The sequence below is a fragment of the Pogoniulus pusillus genome, chromosome 10 (assembly GCF_015220805.1).
Source record: "Pogoniulus pusillus isolate bPogPus1 chromosome 10, bPogPus1.pri, whole genome shotgun sequence".
Lineage (NCBI taxonomy): Eukaryota > Metazoa > Chordata > Aves > Piciformes > Lybiidae > Pogoniulus > Pogoniulus pusillus.
In genome coordinates this window covers 28,064,548-28,086,960 of record NC_087273.1, presented here as the reverse complement: position 1 = coordinate 28,086,960, position 22,413 = coordinate 28,064,548, and the positions used below count along the sequence as shown (strand labels likewise).

General features: G+C 43.9%; 1 protein-coding gene across 2 annotated transcripts in view; it reads right to left on the bottom strand.

The window, feature by feature from the left end:
* The window catches only part of TMEFF1 (transmembrane protein with EGF like and two follistatin like domains 1), a 175,358-nt gene extending 162,951 nt beyond the window's left edge, over nucleotides 1-12,407 (bottom strand). Inside the window, exon 1 of one of the 2 annotated variants that reach the window (XM_064150063.1) lies at nucleotides 12,224-12,407. In XM_064150063.1, the coding sequence (XP_064006133.1) occupies nucleotides 12,224-12,407 (184 nt within the window). Of the gene's footprint in view, nucleotides 1-11,681; nucleotides 11,804-12,223 lie in introns of those variants that run through there. The other variant, XM_064150064.1, reaches the window with a different exon arrangement.
* Nucleotides 12,408-22,413: the final 10,006 nt, after the last annotated feature.

The window sequence follows — 22,413 nt, the reverse complement described above, 5'->3', positions numbered from 1 at the left end:
CTTCCAGTCAAATAAGGGAAAAAGAACTCTGCCTCACAGACTTGTCTAAGTAAACTTTAGCGAGAGGTGGGTAATGAAGGGAAAGCTGCTGGATGGACACGGTGCCTTGGGGAAGTAACAGTTCATCTGCTCCCCAGTGCATGTGGAGGTGGTCCCTTTATTTAGCTTTCTCAAGGATTTTCTGCTGCCCCTCTCTGCCCTGGAGAACCCATTTGGCACAACCAACTGACCTCTGCCTCTCCCAGAGGGATCAGGTAAAGGCAGCATACGACCAGAGTCAATACTAATTAGCAAAATGCAAACATTTAATTAGATCAATGCTTCCCTGACATTCAGAACAACAAACTGCTATCCAGCCACAAACTTCTATCAACGTTTCAGTGGAAATAACTGTTGAAAACACTGAACTGTCTCAGTCAACCAGTTAAAGACCTTTGATCTTAGCTGTGTGTTTTATGGGCGCCCTTGAGGATTAACTTACATTTTCCAAAGCGGTCACTCATGTTGAATACACATTTCAGTAGGGCATGTTTCTGCATATGCACTGACACCAGCACTAGCCCGTATCTCAAGCTCCCATGATGCTTTTGTTAAGATCCTTGTTTTGCCAAAACAGTATCATCATCATCATCATCATCATCATCATCATCATCATCATCAGGGTTGGAAGAGACCTCACAGATCATCAAGTCCAACCCTTTACCACAGAGCTCAAGGCTACACCATGGCACCAAGTGCCACGTCCAACCTTGCCTTGAAGAGCTCCAGGGACGGCGACTCCACCACCTCCCCGGGCAGCCCATTCCAGTGTCCAATGACTCTCTCAGTGAAGAACTTTCTCCTCACCTCCAGCCTAAATCTCCCCTGGCGCAGCCTGAGGCTGTGTCCTCTCGTTCTGGCGCTGGCCACCTGAGAGAAGAGAGCAACCTCCTCCTGGCCACAACCACCCTTCAGGTAGCTGTAGACAGCAATAAGGTCACCCCTGAGCCTCCTCTTCTCCAGGCTAAACAATCCCAGCTCCCTCAGCCTCTCCTCGTAGGGCTGTGCTCAAGGCCTCTCACCAGCCTCGTTGCCCTTCTCTGGACACGCTCAAGCATCTCAGTGTCCTTCCTAAACTGGGGGGCCCAGAACTGAACACAGTACTCAAGGTGTGGTCTAACCAGTGCAGAGTACAGGGGCAGAATGACCTCCCTGCTCCTGCTGACCACACCATTCCTGATGCAGGCCAGGATGCCACTGGCTCTCTTGGCCACCTGGGCACACTGCTGGCTCATGTTCAGGCGGGTATCAATCAGTACCCCCAGATCCCTCTCTGTCTGGCTGCTCTCAGCCACTCTGACCCCAGCCTGTATCTCTCCATGGGGTTGTTGTGGCCAAAGTGCAGCACCCTGCACTTGGAGCTATTGAATGCCATCCCATTGGACTCTGCCCATCTGTCCAGGCAGTCAAGGTCCCGCTGCAGAGCCCTTCTGCCCTCCAACCCAGCCACATCTGCCCCCAGCTTAGTGTCATCTGCAAACTTGCTGATGACTGACTCGATGCCCTCATCCAGATCATCTATGAAGATGTTAAAGAGGTTTGGGGGCAAGCTGGAGCAGAGGAGGTGCCACAGGACAGGCGGGAAAACTTTTTCCCTGTGAGGGTGTTGGAGCCCTGGAACAGGCTGCCCAGAGAGGTTACGGAGTCTCCTTCTCTGGAGACTTTCCAAACCCACCTGGATGTGTTCCTGAGTGACCAGCCCTGGGTGCTCCTGCTCTGACAAGGGGATTGGACTGGATGGTCTGTGGAGATCCCTTCCAAGCTCTAGCATTCTGTGACTCCATCTAGTAAGCAAGGAATAACAATTTTACTTCCTAAAGTAAAATTTACTATGAATTGACAAGCCCTTCTCTATGTACTTTGCAGTTCCACAAAATTCAGTTCCACTTCCTTCCACTCTTTCTGCTCTATCCTGTATTTCTAAATTGTTAGAATCATAGAATCATCTTAGTTGGAAAAGACCTCTTCTGGAAATTATTACCTAAGCACTCACCTTTTATAGTCAAACATGAAATAGTCTCTTGAGTAGGAGAGCAAGTGAAACTCTTGTTAAGGTACCAGCTCCTCTCCATGCTTCAGGTTTTAAGCAACAGAGCAGTTTCTCTCCTACTTCTGAAATCTGTTTATAGGCTTTCTGCAGTCATACACAAGTAAATGTGACAGCATCATTTCACTGAGGGCTGTGTGTTTCTTCGTCCATCATCACATGCAGTGCTCACATGAGCTAGTGACTGAGACCAATTAAATGCTACTTGGAGCAGGAGTTTTTGGTCGGCAGTAGGTGAACACTGAAACCTGTCACATCCCTGAATCTGACTGGAAATGTGTCAGTCTGGGAAACAATCAGCGCTGGATCTAGGCTGAAGCAATTAGATCTGCTAAAACTGAGCATTTCGTGTTCATCTTGAACAGACTACAATCATCTAGAGCAGACTGAGTGGAATTTGCAGATCCAACTCTGGCTTGCTCAGCCACCCTCACTCACCCCATCTGCTTCCACATTGATCCAGTGAGACTGGTGCAAAGCAGAGAGGATGCCCCAAGGTCTTTTCTTGAGGAACCCAGCTGTCACCTGGCAGCTGGAATGAGGCTGCCTATGGAGGCTTTGTGCCCAGGCAGAAACAGATTTCAGAGGGCTCTGGCCTCCAGACTGGACTTGAGAAGAACCATTTTAGGTCTCAAGCACACTTTTGCCCATTTGTCAAGAACATTGTACCTGTCTTCTTCAGCTGTGTTCCGTGGGATGCTCTGTGTCTCTTAAGAAAGCACTGAGAGCTAGCACCTATGTAAGATACAGAGGAGCACAGCGAGGACTCAGCCCGGCTAGGGGAGGAGCTGGCAGAAACCTCCGAGAAGCCAGGTCCCTTCAGAAAAATTACTGACGGTTCTGTCCTTCTTCTCTTTCATTTTCACATGTTTTCCTGCTGGCCTTAATTAGCACTACTTTTGAAGCTTAGCTGAGGATCCTGCCAGCTTGAACACGGTTTTATACTGTGGGTGTTTCGAGACTGTAATTGCAACTAAATTTATTTTTATAATGCAAAGAGGTATTACAAGGATTTCATTTTATTTTGAACCAGATCCTTTAAACACTGTTGCTGAAACACATCATGTATTATCAGAAAACTCTTGTCTTTTCAGTCCTTATAAATTATCTACTATAATGAGAATTTAAATTAGCCTAAAATAAATCCCTGCTTGGTAGTCCAATGCTGCCTACTTGCAAACTGCACTATGACCAATGAGGCAGTTTTAGAGTAACTTAAAATAATTGAACATTGCTATCTGTGTAGCATTAAATTGCTCTCTTAACCGGAGAAAATCACATCAGCAATAGATATGCAAATGCAGGCAAAGCCTGGTCTGTTTCCCGGCTCCCATTCAGCCAGGTTTAGGGATGTAACTGGGTCAGCAAGAACAGAAATCTTCAAGGTACTCCTCTAGCAAAGACCTTCACTGCCACCTTGCTCCTCACTCCAAAGAAGACAAAGGTTCCCTGGTAAGAGTCTCTAAGAGGATAAATGATTACCTGATTTTGTTAGTTTCTTAAAAAAAGAACATATGACCCATAAATACCAAATATTTGAACAACCAAAGCCACCACTACATACCGACCTAAGAGTGCAAGATGAAATCACTCTGCTCTCAGATCCCCTTGTAACCATCTGTGAACTAAATCAGAACTGAAGATACACCATAGCTGTTCATCAAGACAAAGGGACAGATTTAAGGCTCTCTGGAAATCTTTAATTTCATCAGATCACAAATTTGATTGCTGAACTTACTCCTAAAGCAGATTTTGTCTTTATGTCTTTATCCTTTTCTGAAAGCAAAATACAGTATCACAGTATCACCAAGGTTGGAAGAGACCTCACAGATCATCAAGTCCAACCCTTTACCACAGTGCCCAAGGCTAGACCATGGCACCAAGTGCCACATCCAACCTTGCCTTGAACTGCCCCAGGGACGACGACTCCACCACCTCCCCAGGCAGACTATTCTGCCAAAAAGATAGCTTCATAAAGTAAAATTTACTGTGAATTGATTTAGGCAGACAAGCCCTTCTCTACATACTTAGGAGTTCTACAAAATTCAAGTCCACTCTCTTACACTCTTTCTGCTTTATCCTGTATTTCTAAATTCTTAGAATCACAGAATCATTTTAGCTGGAAAAGATCTCTAAGATCATCAAGTCCAACCACTGACCTAACACTACCATGGCTGTTAAATCGTGTTCTGAAGTGCCATGACCACATATTTTTTAATACCTCCAGGGACAGTGACTCCACCACCTCCCTGCACAGCCTTTTCCAATGCTTGACCACTCCTTCAATGAAGAAATTTTTCCTAATATCCAGTTTAAACCTCCCCTCGCTCAGTTTGAGGCCATTTCCTCATTCTATTGCTTTATTCTAGGGAGAAGAAACTGATTCCCACCTTACTACAGCTGCCTTTCAGGTAGTTGTGGAGAGACTTTCACAATTATCTAGATCACAACTATCCATCTATCACAATATCTAAGAATAAACTATAGCAGAGAGGATTATTTAGTGTATAGCATATTATTCAATTATAATGTTCCTGGGAAGAATGACATTTAAAAGAAGAATTGATAAAGAACTTCCTTGCTCTTCAGCTCTATTGAATACTACAGATTGCCTAGAGAAAGATGGTCTTTCACCTCAAAAATGCCAACGTGCCCTCAACCTCCACTTCTGTCCCACAGCATCTGTAGGGACTTCTCAAGGAGGATAAGCAGTATTCTAGAGTCAGAAGAATAGATCCTTTACCAGCACCCCTGGTGCTCAGCACTTTTTCTTCCCCAAATATAACAGCCACTGTTATTTTAGGAACTACTGCCACTACCTGTTTTGTGGACACTTGCCAGAGTCTGACCACAGGCTGGCAAAGTCACAAGCACTTTCATCTGACAGATCAATGGTGGAACGTGATAATCTCTATAGAAAAAGGGTAAATTGAGCTTCCTGTCAATACCTTTGGGATTCTCTGCCTTCACACCTCTCTAATCAAAGACCTTGACCACAGCTTCTTTTTTTTTTTTCAAGGCCAAGTAAATATTAACTTTCTCCTTTATCCAGTCTACTGTCAGCTCTAGATGAAAACCAGCAGGCTCTAAGTACAAAATATTTGTCCTTACATCAATAGCAAGAAAAGGCCCAGACTTCTTGCTTTCCCTTCAACGGGGATTATCAGTGAGGTCTCATTTCCTCGGCAGCATTTTTTCACAAGCAGAGCTCCTCTTTTCCCCTTTTCAAAAAATGATAAAGAAATTGGATTCAATCCAGTCCCTTCAGTCAAGCCTTGAATGCTCCATCATGCTACCAGTTCCCACTAGTGACAATGATGGAGTGACACTAGTTACAAGATGATTTTCTGCTATTCTGACACTTTCAATTCTACTTTAATTACCTTTCAGCATTTTGATCAGCATAAGAATCTGAAAGGCAGGGACATTTCATGTCTAGCTAATTACACTAAAGGGAAACAAGTATGTGCATGCTATTGTCTGAGCTTTAATTTCTCTTTTTAATAATTGTTTTTACTTTTTACTCAGAGTTGGTTTATATTCACCCCTTATGATAGTTTTGTGATACAGTTTGCAGCTATCTGGTTGCTCCTGCAGGAGAGTGGTCAAAGCCCTCACAGGTCAGTGTGATCAAAAGCAATGCCACATGGACTCCAGACCATTCAATGGGAATTATACCAGAGACGTTTAGGGATCATTTTGGCTCTCATTATGTAGTCTCAGAGCACAGAGCACACACCTACACATTAGCATAATTAGGCAAGAACAACCCAGTCCTTTCCATAAAACCCCACCTTGTTTATGTCCACTTATCTATCCTCTCTTCAGATAAGGCAGCCATCAGATGTGGGAAATCAAGGCCAACACTCGTTTGTTATTACCCTTCTTCATTCCATTCCCACAATATATAACCTGAGTAAGTTTAGATCATTTACTTCAGAAGTTCAATTGGCACAAAGACATATCTTGACTATTACAATTAATTTATAGGAACATAAGTAATAACATCTTAGATAAAATAACCAGCTATTCTGGTCTCATCTATGATTTCAGATCAAGTTTAGCTATGCAAACAAAAAAAAAAAAAATGTACTTTTTAAACAGTTAGGCTGATTTACCTGAGCCTGTACTTCTCCTCCATACCCTGCTTTTACATTCCTGCCAGTGTGGCTGTGTATCTTAAACCCAAATTATTTTGGCTTTGTGCAACTTAGAACGATACCAAAAAAACCCTCACCCACTTAATCTTCATGAAACCCACAAAGGGTTATGTCTGTTCCAGCTGATAAGCATGGATCAAAGCCAGTCTTGAGGCCACATCTCATTCTGGTTCAGAGACTCCCCATCGAGCCTAGGCATAAACCAAGGTCAAGCTCAGCAGATCAGCAGTGCCTGAGGTTTATATTCTCCCAAATCCACGCTTGCATCTGCCATGTGGATTGGGCACAGGCATGGTCAGTGGAGCGGTGTGTTTCTGTTCAGCTCTTCCCCACCACAACACTTACAATCTGGACTCAAGCTTCAAACAACACACAAACTTAGAGTGACAAAAGGTGTACATACTCATTTCAGCCATAAACTGAAGTCTTCATCTCAAGTGTGGATGTACCAGATGTGAATCACTTTTAGACCTCTCCTTATAGTCACAATTTCAGCTACTACAGCTCACATACAATAGGTAAAACAGTCAAAAGCACTGATAGTTCATTCTGGTTTGAATCCTAAAGCTGAAATTTGCCAATAAATATAGTGAGCATATTTGAGAGTGTGCCTTCTTTGTGGTACTAACACATCTTAGATGCTTCTGAGAAAGAAATTCCTGCACAAGTAATTGAATAATCATCTCTCTAGCAAAGTATTTCCTGAGACACTGAGAACTTGTGCCCCAAATGCCACATGTTGTGTTTCTAACCATACCATGCTCTTGTTCATCTAGGTTTTTAGCACTTCCTAAGTTCTCAGTGTTTCATTCTGCAATGGTCAAACTCTTTCAGAAGGAAGTAACAAAGGCAAGGGCGATGTTCATGCAGAGAGGGTGTCCTGCAGAGGCAAAGGATTCCAGCTACTCTCCTGCTTTACTTTAGCCTCCATGACCCCAGATTTTGCCCTTTCCAGTCATTTTTACAAGTGGTCAAACACTGAACAAGAGCACACCACCGGTGACCCACAAACAAAACGCAGAAGACAGGTTCTTAATGTCTAGTTCTGGATTACAGAAGCCACGAGTATGTTACCTGCACCATATTAAACTTCAGCAGACTATTTTTTTCTTGTCATGTGCATGCTATGACTGTTCTGCTAGCACTGGTACCAGCATTAGTAAGCTTGAGGCATCTCTGCTACAGTATCTGGAGGACAGACTCAAAGGCATCTAACTACTGAAAACAAAGTCCCTGATAGAACAGCCCCCATTGCACATCAGGGATGCAGGGTAACAACTTCATCAGGACCCGAGAAAAAGACTTGCAGATTCTGAGTGAGATCATATTCATTGACAGTAGAAAGCAGAAGGATGAGACAAAAAGAGTTATTATTTTTCTTTGGCACCATATTCACTTGCAGTGATGGTTTAAATGCACTGCTCCCTCTCCCAGTGTGCAGCAATCAATAATTAATATATGTTTTATTTTCTGTTCTTATATTACACAGACTTATGATGATGCTCCTGGACATTTCTGCCTTATCTGCATTTAAACCAGATCACCTCTTGCTTGTCTTGCTCACCTTCTGTGCCCTTCCCAACTCTTCTTCTAAAACTCTGTTCACACACGTGAAAAAGGCATGATTTGAAAACAAAAGCCTATGATGTTGCCAGTTCTTGCCACCAGTGTCCATCGTCTGTGACCTAATTCCATTCTCAGCTGTATATTTTTTCTCATCCTGCTTTCTTACCCTTTTCTGCTTGTGTACTTTCTACTCCCATCCTTCTTCAGGACACACTCTTGTTCAAACTTCAGATGATTTTACCCTACTGATGATGCCTATCCCTCCCTTCATGCCCTAATACATTTTCAAATATCAAAACGCATTAATATTGCTCATGCTTGCTGTACTCCCATTGGCTTACCATGTTCTTTGCTTCATCTCCTTTTCCTACTGTTTCCACATTCTCTATTTGTCTAATTTAATCCATGAGTTACTCAAGGGCAGAAGTAATTTCTCTAAAGAACAGTGAAAGTTAAGACAACATATATATGGTGAAGGATGGATCCACTACAGCTTTCTCTGTTGTTCTCTCTAAAAATTTACAAGCTTTTTGACAGCTTGTACTTTCATGCTCAATAAACAGCCTGACACAGACCCAGCCAATCACAGGATAGATACTTTCCTTTGTCCCTCTTCCTCTCCCTAATCAGTAATTTCCATCTACTTTTACCTACAACCCACATCAGACATGTTACGACTGCGCAAAAGGAAAGCATTTGCACCCCTCAGAAGATGAATTCCACAAGAGAAGGTGTCCTTAACTTTTCCCTGACCTCATTCAATCCTCAGTAAGAAGCAATTTTAACTTTACTCACTTCACTCAAAGAGCATTTAAGAAACCAGGGGCAGTGTGTGGCCTATGAGAATTACAGGAGGTGAGCAGAATTGTCCCAAGCAAGCATATTTCAGTACATGAAGGGACAGCAAGCTGCAAGGCTTACCAACAGAAACCTACCCCTGTTAATTAAAATCTCAGGCATACAAACACAAAGTAAAGCACAGAGCAATATTTCTTGTTATATCTGTGTACCTCTCATCAAGATCTTCATTATTTGGTCAGTTATGATCAAATTGCACGCCCTGTAGCTGCCACACATGTGACCAGAACATATCACAGAATCACAGAAAACATATGGTTGGAAGAGACCTCCAAGATCATCCAGTCCAACCTATCACCCAGCCCTAACCAATCAACTAGACCATGGCACTAAGTGCCTCATCCAGTCTTTTCTTGAAGACCCCCAGGGACGGTGCCTCCACCACCTCCCTTGGAAGCCCATTCCATACTTTGACCCAGCACTGAAGGGTCAATATTAAACCATGTCCCTAATCTCACACCAGAGATTCAACTGGACTTAAACTGAAACTTGAAGATGCCCCAGCACAGTGTATGTCTCTGAAGAGTAGCAGCAGAATGGGAGCTCACAAGCAAACTACATTTTGTACTTACTTTTGCACTTAGGATGCTTAATAACCCCCTATAGTTCATAACTTCATTAAGGACACGACTGTCTTATAGTCTGAGCACAGAAGCAAGCATCACACCACAATACTCAGGAGCAGTCCATGAATATCAGAAATGTTACAGAAGGTGCCTACAGATAGCACTGGAAATAATACAACATCCCCTGAAAACATCAACCTAAAATTATCTGTCTAGAAAGAAAAAAAGAACCACTTTTACCTCTGTCTGGGTCAAATGGGGCTATTTCACTTTCCTAACTTAACAAAGTATGGATTGACAGGAGAACAAAGCTATACAAGTCCACATTGTCAATTAACTGCAGATATGTCTTAATTATCTGTTTCCTGCTCTAATCACTTGGTTGCATGGTCTTCTCTTGGCCAAGGATGAAGCAATTACATCAGAATCTAACAAGAGACCAAACCTCAATGTATGTGCTCAAAGCATAGAATCAAGGTTGAAAAAGCTCTCTTCATTTTCACATTGCCTGCCTGTGTCCTCCACCTTTTCTTTTGCTACAGCACACTCTTTCTTAATCAGCATATTGTGGAGGAATAAAGAGGAAGAATTCAGCATTTCCTAAAACTTTAGCAAAAGCCAAACAAAGCTACATAATCTAGTGATGATAAAATGGTGTAAGAGCAAGGAACCAGCCCAAAATTAATCTGACTTGATGATCTTAAAGGTCTTTTCCAACATAAATGACTCCATGATTCTATTAAACAGTGTAAGAAACTGTTCCAGGGCAGCAGGTCAGCCTGATACAAACATTAAAATGACAAAATAACACAAGAGAGAAGAAGTTTGCTTCACTAAGTAAAGAAAGTAATTCATAGAGTCCAAATGACTGAAGAAAAAGTAGTAATAGTGTTCCCAAATTTAACTTTCAGTATAAATAGCACTGTGAACAGAAGCAGTCCACTGAGAAAGGTGCTAAAGCCAATGCCTGCCCCTACATGTAAATGTAGGAAACATCTTCTGCAAGGAGCTTAACCAGTAAAAGTTAATGAAGTTATGCAGAGGTAAGCAAGAGGAAAAAGTGTCCCAGATATTATATGTTGGTATCAGTTCCTTCAAAATTAATGTTAAGATCTGAAACGCCGTAGTTTTGCATGAGACAGTCAAAATGTAGCAAAATATGACTTCTTCATTTTTAAATGACATTTTCCTTCCACATGTCTGTAGTTATACTGGAAACAGTGCCTGCCATATACTGTAGTTACACTGTAAACAGTGCCTGCCATATATATATAGCATACACACACACACACACACATATATATATATGCTTCTGCCTATTTTTAGTAGAATCAAATCATTCTGGATGTCTTCAATATAGCATACAGTTTTCTAATTCCAGCTTGGAAAACCCTCTTTCCTTGATGGTTTCTAAATAATGCTATCTATGTGATCCACATTCTCTTAGAAACTTCCTCCTATATTTCATCAGCCTACCATATTTAATCTCACTGATTTATGCACATGCTGTGCTCTAATGACCCACATGTCTCTGATGGGTAAGCCGCTAACGCCAGTGACACATTAACCTGTTAACCTCTCTTTAAAAATAACCATGATATTCACACAGATAGAATGAAAAAGTCCAGCAGCAGGAAAACAGCAGCACTGTGGCATCACACTCTCATACAGTATATATCTAAACTGGGTAAAATAAAGAACAAATGAGCACATTAAGAGTGAACAGCAGCTATATTTGTTATGTTGCAAAATCATTTTGCCTCAGTTTGCTGATCTGCAAATTTGATAGCCTGCTCCATCAGCATTATCCAAATTACAACATGTAATTGGGAGGGAAATCACTGTTCCATCCAGACCTTTCTTGAAAGCTGGTACACAGTTTGGGGTCCCTATCCTGGAAGGCACCAAGACTTCCTTCCAAGGCGGCAACTGCCTTCCGAATGCCGCCGAAGACAATGGGAGCTTGGGGGGGCCGGGGGAGAGGGAGGAGGGGGTGTGGTGTGTTGGTGATGTGCTGTGTGCACAGGGCGAGAAACGTTCATCACCTTGGAGAAGGCACTTTGGGCAGCCCTTACAATGCAATAAACCTGTCGTTTTAGAAAGCAGCAGGAGGCACACGCAGCAAACGCTCGGAGAAAAACAAAAAACGCCTTTTCTAAACATTTGTTTTAGAAGACAAACAAGTCTTTCTAACACAGCATAAACTTTATACTGTAGGCATTTACTTTGTTCTACTTTAAAAACCTCGCATACCTCAAGACAGAAGAAAACGCGCTGCTGTCATTCCGAACCGATGCACCTACATGGCCACTGTACTAGACCCGCGTGTACTTAAGCGCAGGATGGGAAGGCATAATACAACAGCGTCCTGTCACTCAAACAAACCGGGGGGGGAAGCCCCAGAAAGCTTATTTCGCGCACATCGCGGAGTGTTTTGTTGTCTACCTGTCATCCAGAATGACTCGCCCTGCTGCCAGCTGATGGCCGGACGGGGGCTGCCCCGGCCGCGGGTCGCACTCACGAACAGAGTGGGACCGAGCGACATTCCGTGCGACCGCCGTCAGAGCCCCCGCTCCTGGGGGCCTCCCGGGTCTTCCCCTTTGCCGGCGACACGACGGGGAGGATGCGGCGGCGGCAACGGGGCGGCCGGCAGCCACCTGCCGCCACTGCGTGGGGCGGGAACGGAGGGGAACAACAAAAGCCGAGAAACACCGGCAAACTCCTCGCTTTCGTCGGGGCGCCGCTGGGGAAGAAGTCCCCTCTCCGGGGGCTCCCCACGCCTACCCACCCCCGCCCCCGCAAAGGGGGGGTCTTCTCGCCGCTCCCGGGGCCGGGGCGGACGTTGCTCCTTTGTTTTCCGCCGCCCAAGGGGCCGCGCCGGGCCGAAGCCGGGCCGGGGCGGGAGGAGCGCGGAGGCCGCGCTCGGCCCTCCACGTGCACGCGTGGGCTGCCCGCGGAGGAGGGCGCGGGAGCCGGCGGGGATTTACCTGAGCAGTTGATGCCTTTCCCCTTGCCGCTGCCCTGGCACTCCGAGCCGGGCAGGGGGTGGGAGGCGCGGCCGGCGGGCAGCGCGGAGAGGGCGAGCACCAGGAGGGCTGAGGTGTAGCACAGCGCCAGGGGTGGTCCCGCTCGCAGCAGCGGCCGGGCGGCGGCCGGGCTCTCTCCCAGCATGGCGAGGGGCGGCCGAGGAGCAACACCGGCGGCAGCGGGATGGCGGCGACGTCAGGCCCGCAGCATCAACCAGAGCCCGCGGCGCCGCCCGGGCGGGACCGTCCTTTCTCCGCCGCGCTGGAGCACACCTTCAGCATCCCCGCCGCGGCGGGCCGCGCACTCCAGCTGACTGCCGCTGCCGCCTCCGCCGCTGCCCGGCCGTGGGCAGGGCTGGCCCCGGCTGTGCAGCTGGTCACCCCGCAGCCCGGAGGTGCAGCGGCCGCTTTCGCGCCTGGCAGCCGGCGGGGCTGCCTCGCCCCGGCCGCGCTCCTTTGTGAGCGGCGCCCGGCAGCGCCGCCGCTCCGCCTGCAACAAAGGGAGCGGAGCCGAGGCGGCTGCTGCTACCGCTGCTGCTGCCGCCGCCGCCGCGGAGGGGGAGGAGGAGGAGGGAGAGAAGGAGGAGGAATCACACGTGATGGTAGCCCCCTCCCCCGGGACCGAAGGGGAGGTGAGGGGTTTCTCCGCGTTCGGCCGGCAGGGCGAGTGGCAGTGGCCGTGGCAGCGCACAGCGAGGCCGCCCCCGAGAGAAGCGGGTGGGGGTACCGTGGAGCGGCGGGGGAGCTGGGCAGGGCCGGCGGTGGGTACCGCCGAAAGGCGTGCGGGGCCGGTAATGATGGGTGAGCGAAACAGAGCGGATCCCTAGGAGCGATGAGGAAGGAGGGCCAGTTGGCACGTTGATGGCTCATTATTCACCAGTAACCCGGCGTGAGTGGACATGGGGAAGAAAGCAGAGAGACCATCTCTGCTATCGATTAGTTGTATAGATGTGTTTAATTTTTCCTGAACAGAAGCTCAGCATGCGTGGCGGGAGCATTCGTACCAATCCAAGTAAATAAATACAGTTGCGGTTAAAGGTAATGACTTTTGCAACCCACTGCTTTACTACCTAGAGGTCTTCCAGTCCTTCCCTTTGAGATGTTTCAGAGAGTCATACTCATTGCACGGGTACAGGGCACCAGGCATGTATGTTACGTGCAGCCTCTCAGCATGTTTCAGTCTGGCTGAAAGCTCTGTGCAGATTAACTGCACTGTTGCCGTTTCTACAAAGGGAAAACACAGTGCAGTGCTTTACATTCACTGCCTTAGCTGTCACTTGCATTTCCTGTAAGTTTTTCAATCTACTGGACAAACCATTTGTTTCTCAAAAGCAAGAATGCCTATGTCCTTGGTCTTCCTGCTGTGGCATGCCACTGACAGGGGAGATTTAGGCTCGAGGTGAGGAGAAAGTTCTTCACTGAGAGAGTCATTGGACACTGGAATGGGCTGCCCGGGGAGGTGGTGGAGTTGCCATCCCTGGAGCTGTTCAAGGCAAGATTGGAAGTGGCACTTGGTGCCATGGTCTAGCCTTGAGCTCTGTGGTAAAGGGTTGGACTTCCAACCCTGATAACACTGTGATACTGTGATACTATGAAGCCTATGTGAAAGACCTGGCGTGTTCTAAGGTATAGCTCTTGTCTGAGTAGTTCATTAACCGGGGCAGTCAGGAAAGAATAAGGCCATAAATCCATCAGTAAGCTTTGGGTAGGCACAGTGGTCAGACCCATAAAGTCAGATTGTTGGCTGGTTTAATACAGCAATGAAGAAATAAGTCCTGTAGCAATTTCCTTTTGACATGCAGGGTCCAACACTGACTGGCTCTGCCAAGTAAACGTTCTTCTGTAATTACTCACTCCCCTTTGCTGGCAGTGATGCTAGATGTCAGAAGAGCTCTGCTCCTCGGTAAGGTCAGGTACATTAACATGCATGGAACCTGTTCTGCTGCAATTGGGCTGCTGAGGTACAGTAACTAGGATGTTTAAAGCTCGCTGGATCTGCATGGTGTGATTCAGTCTGCTAAATAGTACTTTTTGGGTCTTTAGGCCATGGGGCTGATAAAGGTCTTTTGTTTGGAAGGTAGTACTTGGCTGTCATAGGATCAGATACTGCATAGAACCCTTTCCATAAACACAACTAGATCCATCTTACACTAAATATTTTATTTTCCTGAGCTTCTTACTGGTGGGTAGTTAGACCTGAACTGCCCTCATCTCTGTTAGTAAGCTCCTTTTAATGCCTAGCTTGAATGTATTCAAGACCAGTCCATATCCTCTTATCCTTATGCCATAGAGTGTTTCCGTCTGGCATTTCTCTTTTCCCCTGGATTTAAATCTGTAATTATATTTATGGGCAGTAGTCATAGCCACTCTCAGCTTGTGTAGCCCAACAGTAAGTTTCATTAGTTTTCCCCTGTAACACAGATTTTACTGCACTAGATACAGTTTTAACTCATCATTTTTTTTTCAGCATAGATGGTGTGCATTGTGTACCAGTTTTTCCATGAAGTATTGACAGTCTTTGCAATGGAGGTGATATCTCCTGGTTTCTTCCAAAACAGCCTTTTCTCACACAGTCAATTTGCTTTTTATATGACAAAATCTCACCCGTGGTTCGAGGTCATGCTGTGGGTGACTAATACAGGCAGCCCCTTCTCTTTCTCTGTCATTTACAGCCTATAATAAAAATGCTTTTCATAAATGTCTAAGTGCATGACCTTATCTTTTTTTCATTATTTAATTTAATCTCATTTCTGTTATTCTGGTCCTCAGGATTACATAGTCCTCTCTATAGGATATTCTGAACTTCCTTTCTACCAACAGTCCTGCCCAGTTCTTTGTATCCATAGCACTCCCACTTTCACATTAAAGAAAATGTATGCAAGTACAAACTATTTGTCCTGGAAATAACTTTAAGAAACAGTAACAGTACTTATCCTAGTTTAAACATTCCCCTTCCACAATGGTGGGCCATCAGCTGTGGTTGGTAAGTTCCCAACTGGATTTGCAGCTTGATTTTGGTTCTCCATGTCAATCAGCTTAACTAGGTGATCCACACAAAAGCTTTTTAACAAGTTCAGATAGACTGTAAGTAAATCTCACAGAGTTTGGTTTGAGGTTTGGGGGTTTGTTTGGGGTTTTTGGTTATTCTTTGACTCCTGGGATGGATGACATGCCATTTTTCAGCTAGAAAAGCCACAGTCTGAATTGTGCTATCTGCCTGGATGCATCTCTAGCTAGTCTTAAGTTGGTGATACAGTCATGTTTGATTGCCAGATTCACACTATACCAGCTGGGTATTCATTCTTGTTCTGTTCTCTGATACATGTATTTTAAAAAACCCTAAACACTTTTCTGCCAGCTAAAGATGCAAAAGAACTCAAAAAGAATTTGAACAAGCTGCTTCTGCAACACAAATTGTTACAGGAGGAGGGAAAGCCACACCGATGAAAAGACAGATCTGGTACATCTTTGAGATCATGCTAAACTCTGTCACATTTGGTGCCTTTCATCTTTGGCAAGTAAATGTGACTTCATTGCAATTATACCAAAAAATCACTTCTGCTCACCTCCAGCTGCTCTCCTGTGAAGTAGGAAGCTCTGCAGATTGTAACATAATGTCATCCTTGGTGAGCTCTTGAACATCACCAGCAGTTGTTCAGCCCACTACTGGCACACACACAATTTCTTCCCTCTCTCATATTTTTCCCCAATAATTGTGGGAAGGAAGATGCACAATCGAAGGGAAGCAGAAAATGCACAAGAGCAGAAAGAAACTGCCAGACCAGTGAGAGTGATTTAATTTGCCAGAGATCTGGATACAATACAGATGCACTTAATTGTGAAACTACTGTTTTATTTCATCTCAGAGAACAGAACGAAGAACAGAGATTTATAATCTAGTAACCATTGAAGTGTTGTTTGGAGCCCTCCTCACCCCTGTGCTTTAGGCAGTAAAATCCTGCCTTTCCCAGATACTTTGCCATAGAATAGTACTTAACTAATCTCATCTTTCATTCTTAACAACAACAGAGTTCCAAATCCTTCAGCTGTGAATAGTACATAAAAACTGTTGAGACTACAAGCTGGAAGAGTGTTCACAGAATCAAAGAATCACAGAAAAATTGAGGAAGCTGGAAGTCATCTCTGAATTTATCTGGTGGTCCAATCCCCCTACTCAAGCAGGGCCACCTCGATCAGGTTATCCATGACCATATCCAGACAGCTTTCGAATGTCTCCAAGGGTGCAGATTCCACAGCCTCCCTGGGCTACCTTTGTCAGTGTTTGGTCACTTTCACAATAAGAAAGGAGGAACCTCTTGTGTTTTACATTGTGTCCATTGCCTCTGGTTCTGAACTAAAGATGTTGTTATTTCATCAAATCTAGAATCAGCCTCAGCAAAAGACTCAAGACACAGAAATTCTCCCATATAAACTATTTCACTTTTGTTACTTTATCAAAAACGCTCAGTTGATCACATAGTTGGGATCAGTTATCTGCCCCCAGTTTTTCCTGGTCATCTTCTGTACCCAAAATTTGAACTGATGCCTACCTAAATCTGCCGCCTTCAGCATTTGCAACCTGGATAACATAAATAAGGCTCTTCGGTGTGCAATCCTGTGGTATGCTTGCATTCTGACAATGCAAAGTGAAGTGCAAAATCAGAACAGTCAAGAAAGCCCAGATGGTACTGCCTGTGTCATTTAGCTTCATATGTAGCTCATTAGCTAATAAATTTTGTATTTTATTACCTGGCATTACATTTCTTTTTCAGCATCACAGAATTTCTTCTGTGTTATTCTCAAGTGCTTCATCAATCAAATATGTGGCCCAGGATTTAGAATGAGGTCACTGTTGTGGAGTCTCCCTCTCTGGAGATATTCAAAACCCACCTGGATGTGTTCCTGTGTGATCTGGTATAGGTGATCCTGCTCTGCAGGGTGGTTGAGCTGGATGATCTTTTGAAGTCACTTCCAGCCCCTGACAGTCTGTGATTCTCTGACATGGGCGTCCAGCAGACCGTGCACAGATTTATCTTGTGACACCCACCCACCTGCCATGCAAACATAATTTTGGAGAAGTCTGCTTGCCCGGAAGGCTCTTTGCCAAACAGAGAGTATTTAGCACAGTACTCCCTTGCTCCTTGCAGTATAGGACTAAATATGTGGCACAAGTCTCAGATCAATATTTGCCCTCTGTTAAAGTTTCATGTGTCTAACTTTTGGTCCAGAAGCTTGATCAAGTGATTCAAGTACTTAACACCTCTCAAAGCTAGAAAAAAGACAATTTGGGTCAAAGTGAATTTGCTGGTACAGTAATGAGGACAGAGTGATGGCAAGAGCTCAGGAAAGCCAGGTTTGATGCTGCTGCAGGAAAGAGAAGGCTGGTGGCTCACACTCTCTCACCACAAGTGATTTTGAATGTGGGCCAAGCAACACAGTGTGGCCATGAGCATCTTACTGGCTCTTCAGCACCCTGTTGCCCTGAGCAGCAGTGTCCTTTTCTGGTACATAAAGCTACCCCAATGCCTCACCAATTCTTGAGATAGCAACACATTCAGGCTACTTACTCTTGAGAAGCTGAGATCTCTTTCCTTTGTTTTGCTTTGCCACTCTGCTTTGTATCTTATACATCACTCCTGTAGTTCATTCTTCTGTTTTAACCTCTGTTTTTTTCAGATGTTTACCTACATCTTTTGTCTTCCCTAAACTTCTGCTTTTTGCTTTTCCATTCACTATAGTGCCACATCTGTTTCTCCTCTGGCAGTTGTTTTGCCTTCCCTTTCTCAGAATAATTTTATTCAGCTGAAAGGCACAATGAAAAGCTCAATTTGGTCAATAAGATATTTTTAAGAACCAAGTTAAAGGTACATTTTCTTTTCACTGCATTTCCTGTCACAATATTCCTTAAAATCAGGAAATATTACTGAGCCCTTTTTGCTACTAGAAAAAACAGGGCACCAAGAGGGATTATTTTTTCCCAGTGACAGCCACACAACACAAAGGATTCTGTAGCAATGTCAAAGCAAACCCCTCACTTTCAAACCACAGTTCCAAACACAAGCTTCTCCAGTGTGTTTTGGCTTTTCCCAACACTAACACCTTCTGTTGACTTTTATTCAGAGTGGTGGCAGAACAGCAGCGGAAGCTGCAAGATGTTCTCAGGGCTCATACAAATATGTTTACCTATATCATTTGTATCTATAACATATCTATGACATTTTTTCTCTTTTCTTGGTTGACACAACAAAATAAGAGCTGTCATTTAACACCTTCACATACTTAGATCTTTTAATCTTTCCTCATTAATCAATACTTCAGCACATTCAGCAGTTTGTTACCCATTTATCTTTTTTTTTTTCCCCTAATTTGTTGACATATTTCTTTTACTCAGATATTTCCAAACTGTAACTGCTGATAAGGAAAAGTGATTTCCAGCTGGATATAAATGCTTTTCTTGCTTATTGATCAGCCTATTTAAATTCTTTGTTAGTGGGAGCCTAGTCAATCCTATTTAGACTGCAGCTAATTCACAGCACAGTAATCCATGTGTGCCTAGGTGTACCAGCAAGGTACTTTATTTAGTTCTGCAGTTCTTCCACTGTATCAATAAAATAATGCTGATTTTTTCAGTCCTGCTTTTAGGTTTTTACATCCTCAAAGGCAAAAATATAGTATATTTGGCTCAACTTGAGCTGCATGGCCCCAACAGCTGCCTGCATTCTGAATCAGATGGGTATTCAGATTGCTTTAGGTGTAATCTTCAGTTAATGAGTGCTAGGGCTCTTGCCAATTATGGTCCTTGCTTTGAGAATACTCTTCTAGTTGTTATCTGCAATTCTTAATCAAAATGTAAAAGCAGATTAAAGAATGACATGTTTTATGCTGCATTTAATTGTCCCCAACGACTGATTTTGGTAATACATTATATAGTAAGATACTCTCACACATTTTTGTCAAGGGGCTCTGTAATTTCAATTTGGTTTTGCTTTAATTTTTGCTGCTGAACCACACTAGTGGATACAGCACACAGCTTGTCAGCCCACTAAAGACGTACAGAAAGGGACTATTACTTCCCTGCGCTGTGACAGTGTAATTCAGAACTGCATAAGCTTTTCTTTATTGCTATATTGCATTGCATTTCCCAGCCTAATTTTCTCAAGCCTTCTGCTGTTCTCGTGCTCTAATTCTGCAAAACTTAGCAAAGTTTATTTACCATTTCCATGATGCTGTATGTTGATCTCTATCAGCTCTGTGCTGAACTCCATGATGCTGTATGTTGATCTCTGTCAGCTCTGTGCTGAACTCCATGATGCTGTATGTTGATCTCTATCAGCTCTGTGCTGAACTCCATGATGCTGTATGTTGATCTCTATCAGCTCTGTGCTGAACTCCATGATGCTGTATGTTGATCTCTGTCAGCTCTGTGCTGAACTCCATGATGCTGTATGTTGATCTCTATCAGCTCTGTGCTGAACTCCATGATGCTGTATGTTGATCTCTGTCAGCTCTGTGCTGAACTCCATGATGCTGTATGTTGATCTCTATCAGCTCTGTGCTGAACTCCATGATGCTGTATGTTGATCTCTGTCAGCTCTGTGCTGAACTCCACGATGCTGTATGTTGATCTCTATCAGCTCTGTGCTGAACTCCACGATGCTGTATGTTGATCTCTATCAGCACAGAGCTGGACTTCTCAAGCACAGCCCCACGTGTTGCATTCAGTAGCTGTACTTCTCAGGCTTGTATCATCACTAAACTGCCTAGACTTCATTTTCTTATTTTAATGTTTACACAAGAGAGACAGATTGCATTATTCTTGGTCCACATTAGACATAATGCTTATAAGCACAAACCCAATTACATTATAATTATATTAATGTGTAACTATATACTTCCAAAAAATAACTGTCAAGGAAAACCTGTTATGTTTGGGGTTTTTATTTTAACATGCACAGTGATTGTGGCATGAAAGACAAGAATTAGGCAAGGCAACAACTTTAACCTAATGTTCACTCAGGTTAATGAGAGACTAGGGTCTAGAATAATGACATTCCTACATGATAATATATTCTTATCTTGTTTCTCCACAAAATTTCACAAAGAACTTCCAAATCTCAGGGAAGCCCAGTGTGTGTCCATTAACATAGTAATATGCTTTTTCCAGTGGAGCACATCTCTATGTATTTGCAAGCCATGACTTATAAATGGGACACTTATTGGATTTCCAGAACCTTGTGAAATCTCCTTTGGTGGATAATAATGCCAAATGAATAAATTTCCATAGGAACTTGTCTAATGTGATTACTTTTGAGAATAGCAGGGGTTTACACTGTCCAGAGCACTCACTATTTTGCTCTGTGTGTTTCTGTCTGTCTGCTGGAAGGTTTCAAGATAAGACCAAGACTCACTGGGTGAGCTGTCACACCGTGTGACAGGTGACAGCTGGTGCACCTCGATGAGGGTGCACCTGGAAATATGGCACCTTTGACTGATGCACAATGATGGCTTTGCAGTGAATTAGGATGGTTTTGTAATGTTTGGCTCATTTATCTTTTTTTCTTTTTTGTAAATCTAGCTGTGCCAAGCATTTCCCATCAGTTGTAAGAAGGGTCTGAATTTGCTTTCAGCCTTTTTGATAGGGTGATTTAATGAGTTGTCCTTTAATACCAACAGTGAAATTTCTGCTTGGAAGGATAGAGATAAATAGAGCAGATCTCTTGACTTACTCTAATCTCTTGATTTGTTTGTGTGCAGCAGTGTCTCCTGTTTTAGCTTCCCCTCAAGAAATGTTATGCCTCTTGCCCTTGATGATCATTCATTTGCTCAAAGACTACCTGCTTCTACCAGATTAAAAGTACTTCCTGTTCATAGACTGAGCTCCAGCTGCAGGATATTCCCACAACAGCTCTGCTGGGTTGTGATGGCTAAGTGCTGCTCTCCAAGCTTCCATGGCCATCACCAGGTTGCAGAGCTTCTCTGGGCTGCTCTGCCACCTGACTTGGGCACAGATGACTGTGTCATAGGAATGAAACCTTATCACCAAACTGCTTAAATATTTGGAGTCTGTTGGTTCAGTAAGTCTTGGATTATAGTACCAATTACACACAGTTTTTAAATATGTAACTGCTGTCTCTATCACAGGATGCTTCTAAGCTTGTAAGGTTCAAATGGGTCCTTCCCCCTGCCCCAGGATATGCTTTTTGTGTTGGGAAATGACATTAATTGCTTGTAAGTAGGGAGCAAGCTAAATTGGCTGAAATATATCAATCAATATGAAAGCACTGGCTAAAACTATTAAGAGAGATGCACTAAATCTTACATAGAGAGAAATGATTTGACTGCCCTGCAGCCCCAAGAGATGCAGTGAGATGTTATTTATATTGGATTATTTCCTCCCTCCCTGAAAGACATAATGTTGCAGATACCAATATGAGTCATAGTTAACTTTCAGAACATCATTAATGTCTTTGTTCTTCATCAGGTCATGCATGCTATTGGTGCTTGAGATGATGAAAGGAGTTTTACTTCACAAGACCCTGAACTTGCTACACTCTTCGCTTTTACAGTGGGAGAAACAGAATTGCATCAGAGCCACAAAACCTGCAGATTGCTCCAAAAAGACATATTTTACCACTTTCTATGCCTAGTAGCATAATCTATAGTGGACTTCTTGTTGGTGCAGCTCTGGATATTTATATTCCTTCTGGAATAGCACAACATGACTCTGAATGTCATGTGGAGCTTGACAATAGGATTGCTACTGAAGGAAAGAAAGAAAACGTTCTGAACCGTGTTCTGAATTTCAATCTGCACACAATGAACTTGCACATGAAGGCAGAGGGGAAATGAAATATAGCTTGCTTTTATTAGCTGAGTTTAATTTTATTGGGGCATTTTTTTCATCTTGTATTGTTTAGTGACCAGTATCACCAAGAGAACTAATTTCTAAAAGGATGTTTAAGGCAATGGAGTGCACTCTCAGCAAGTTTGCTGATGACACAAAACTGGGAAGAGTGGCTGACACACCTGGAGGCTGTGCTGCCATTCAGTGAGAGCCAGACAGCCTGGAGAGTTGGGCAGGGAGAAATTTAATGAAATACAACAAGAGCAAGTGTAGAGTCTTTCATCTGGGAAAGAAAAACTCCATGTAC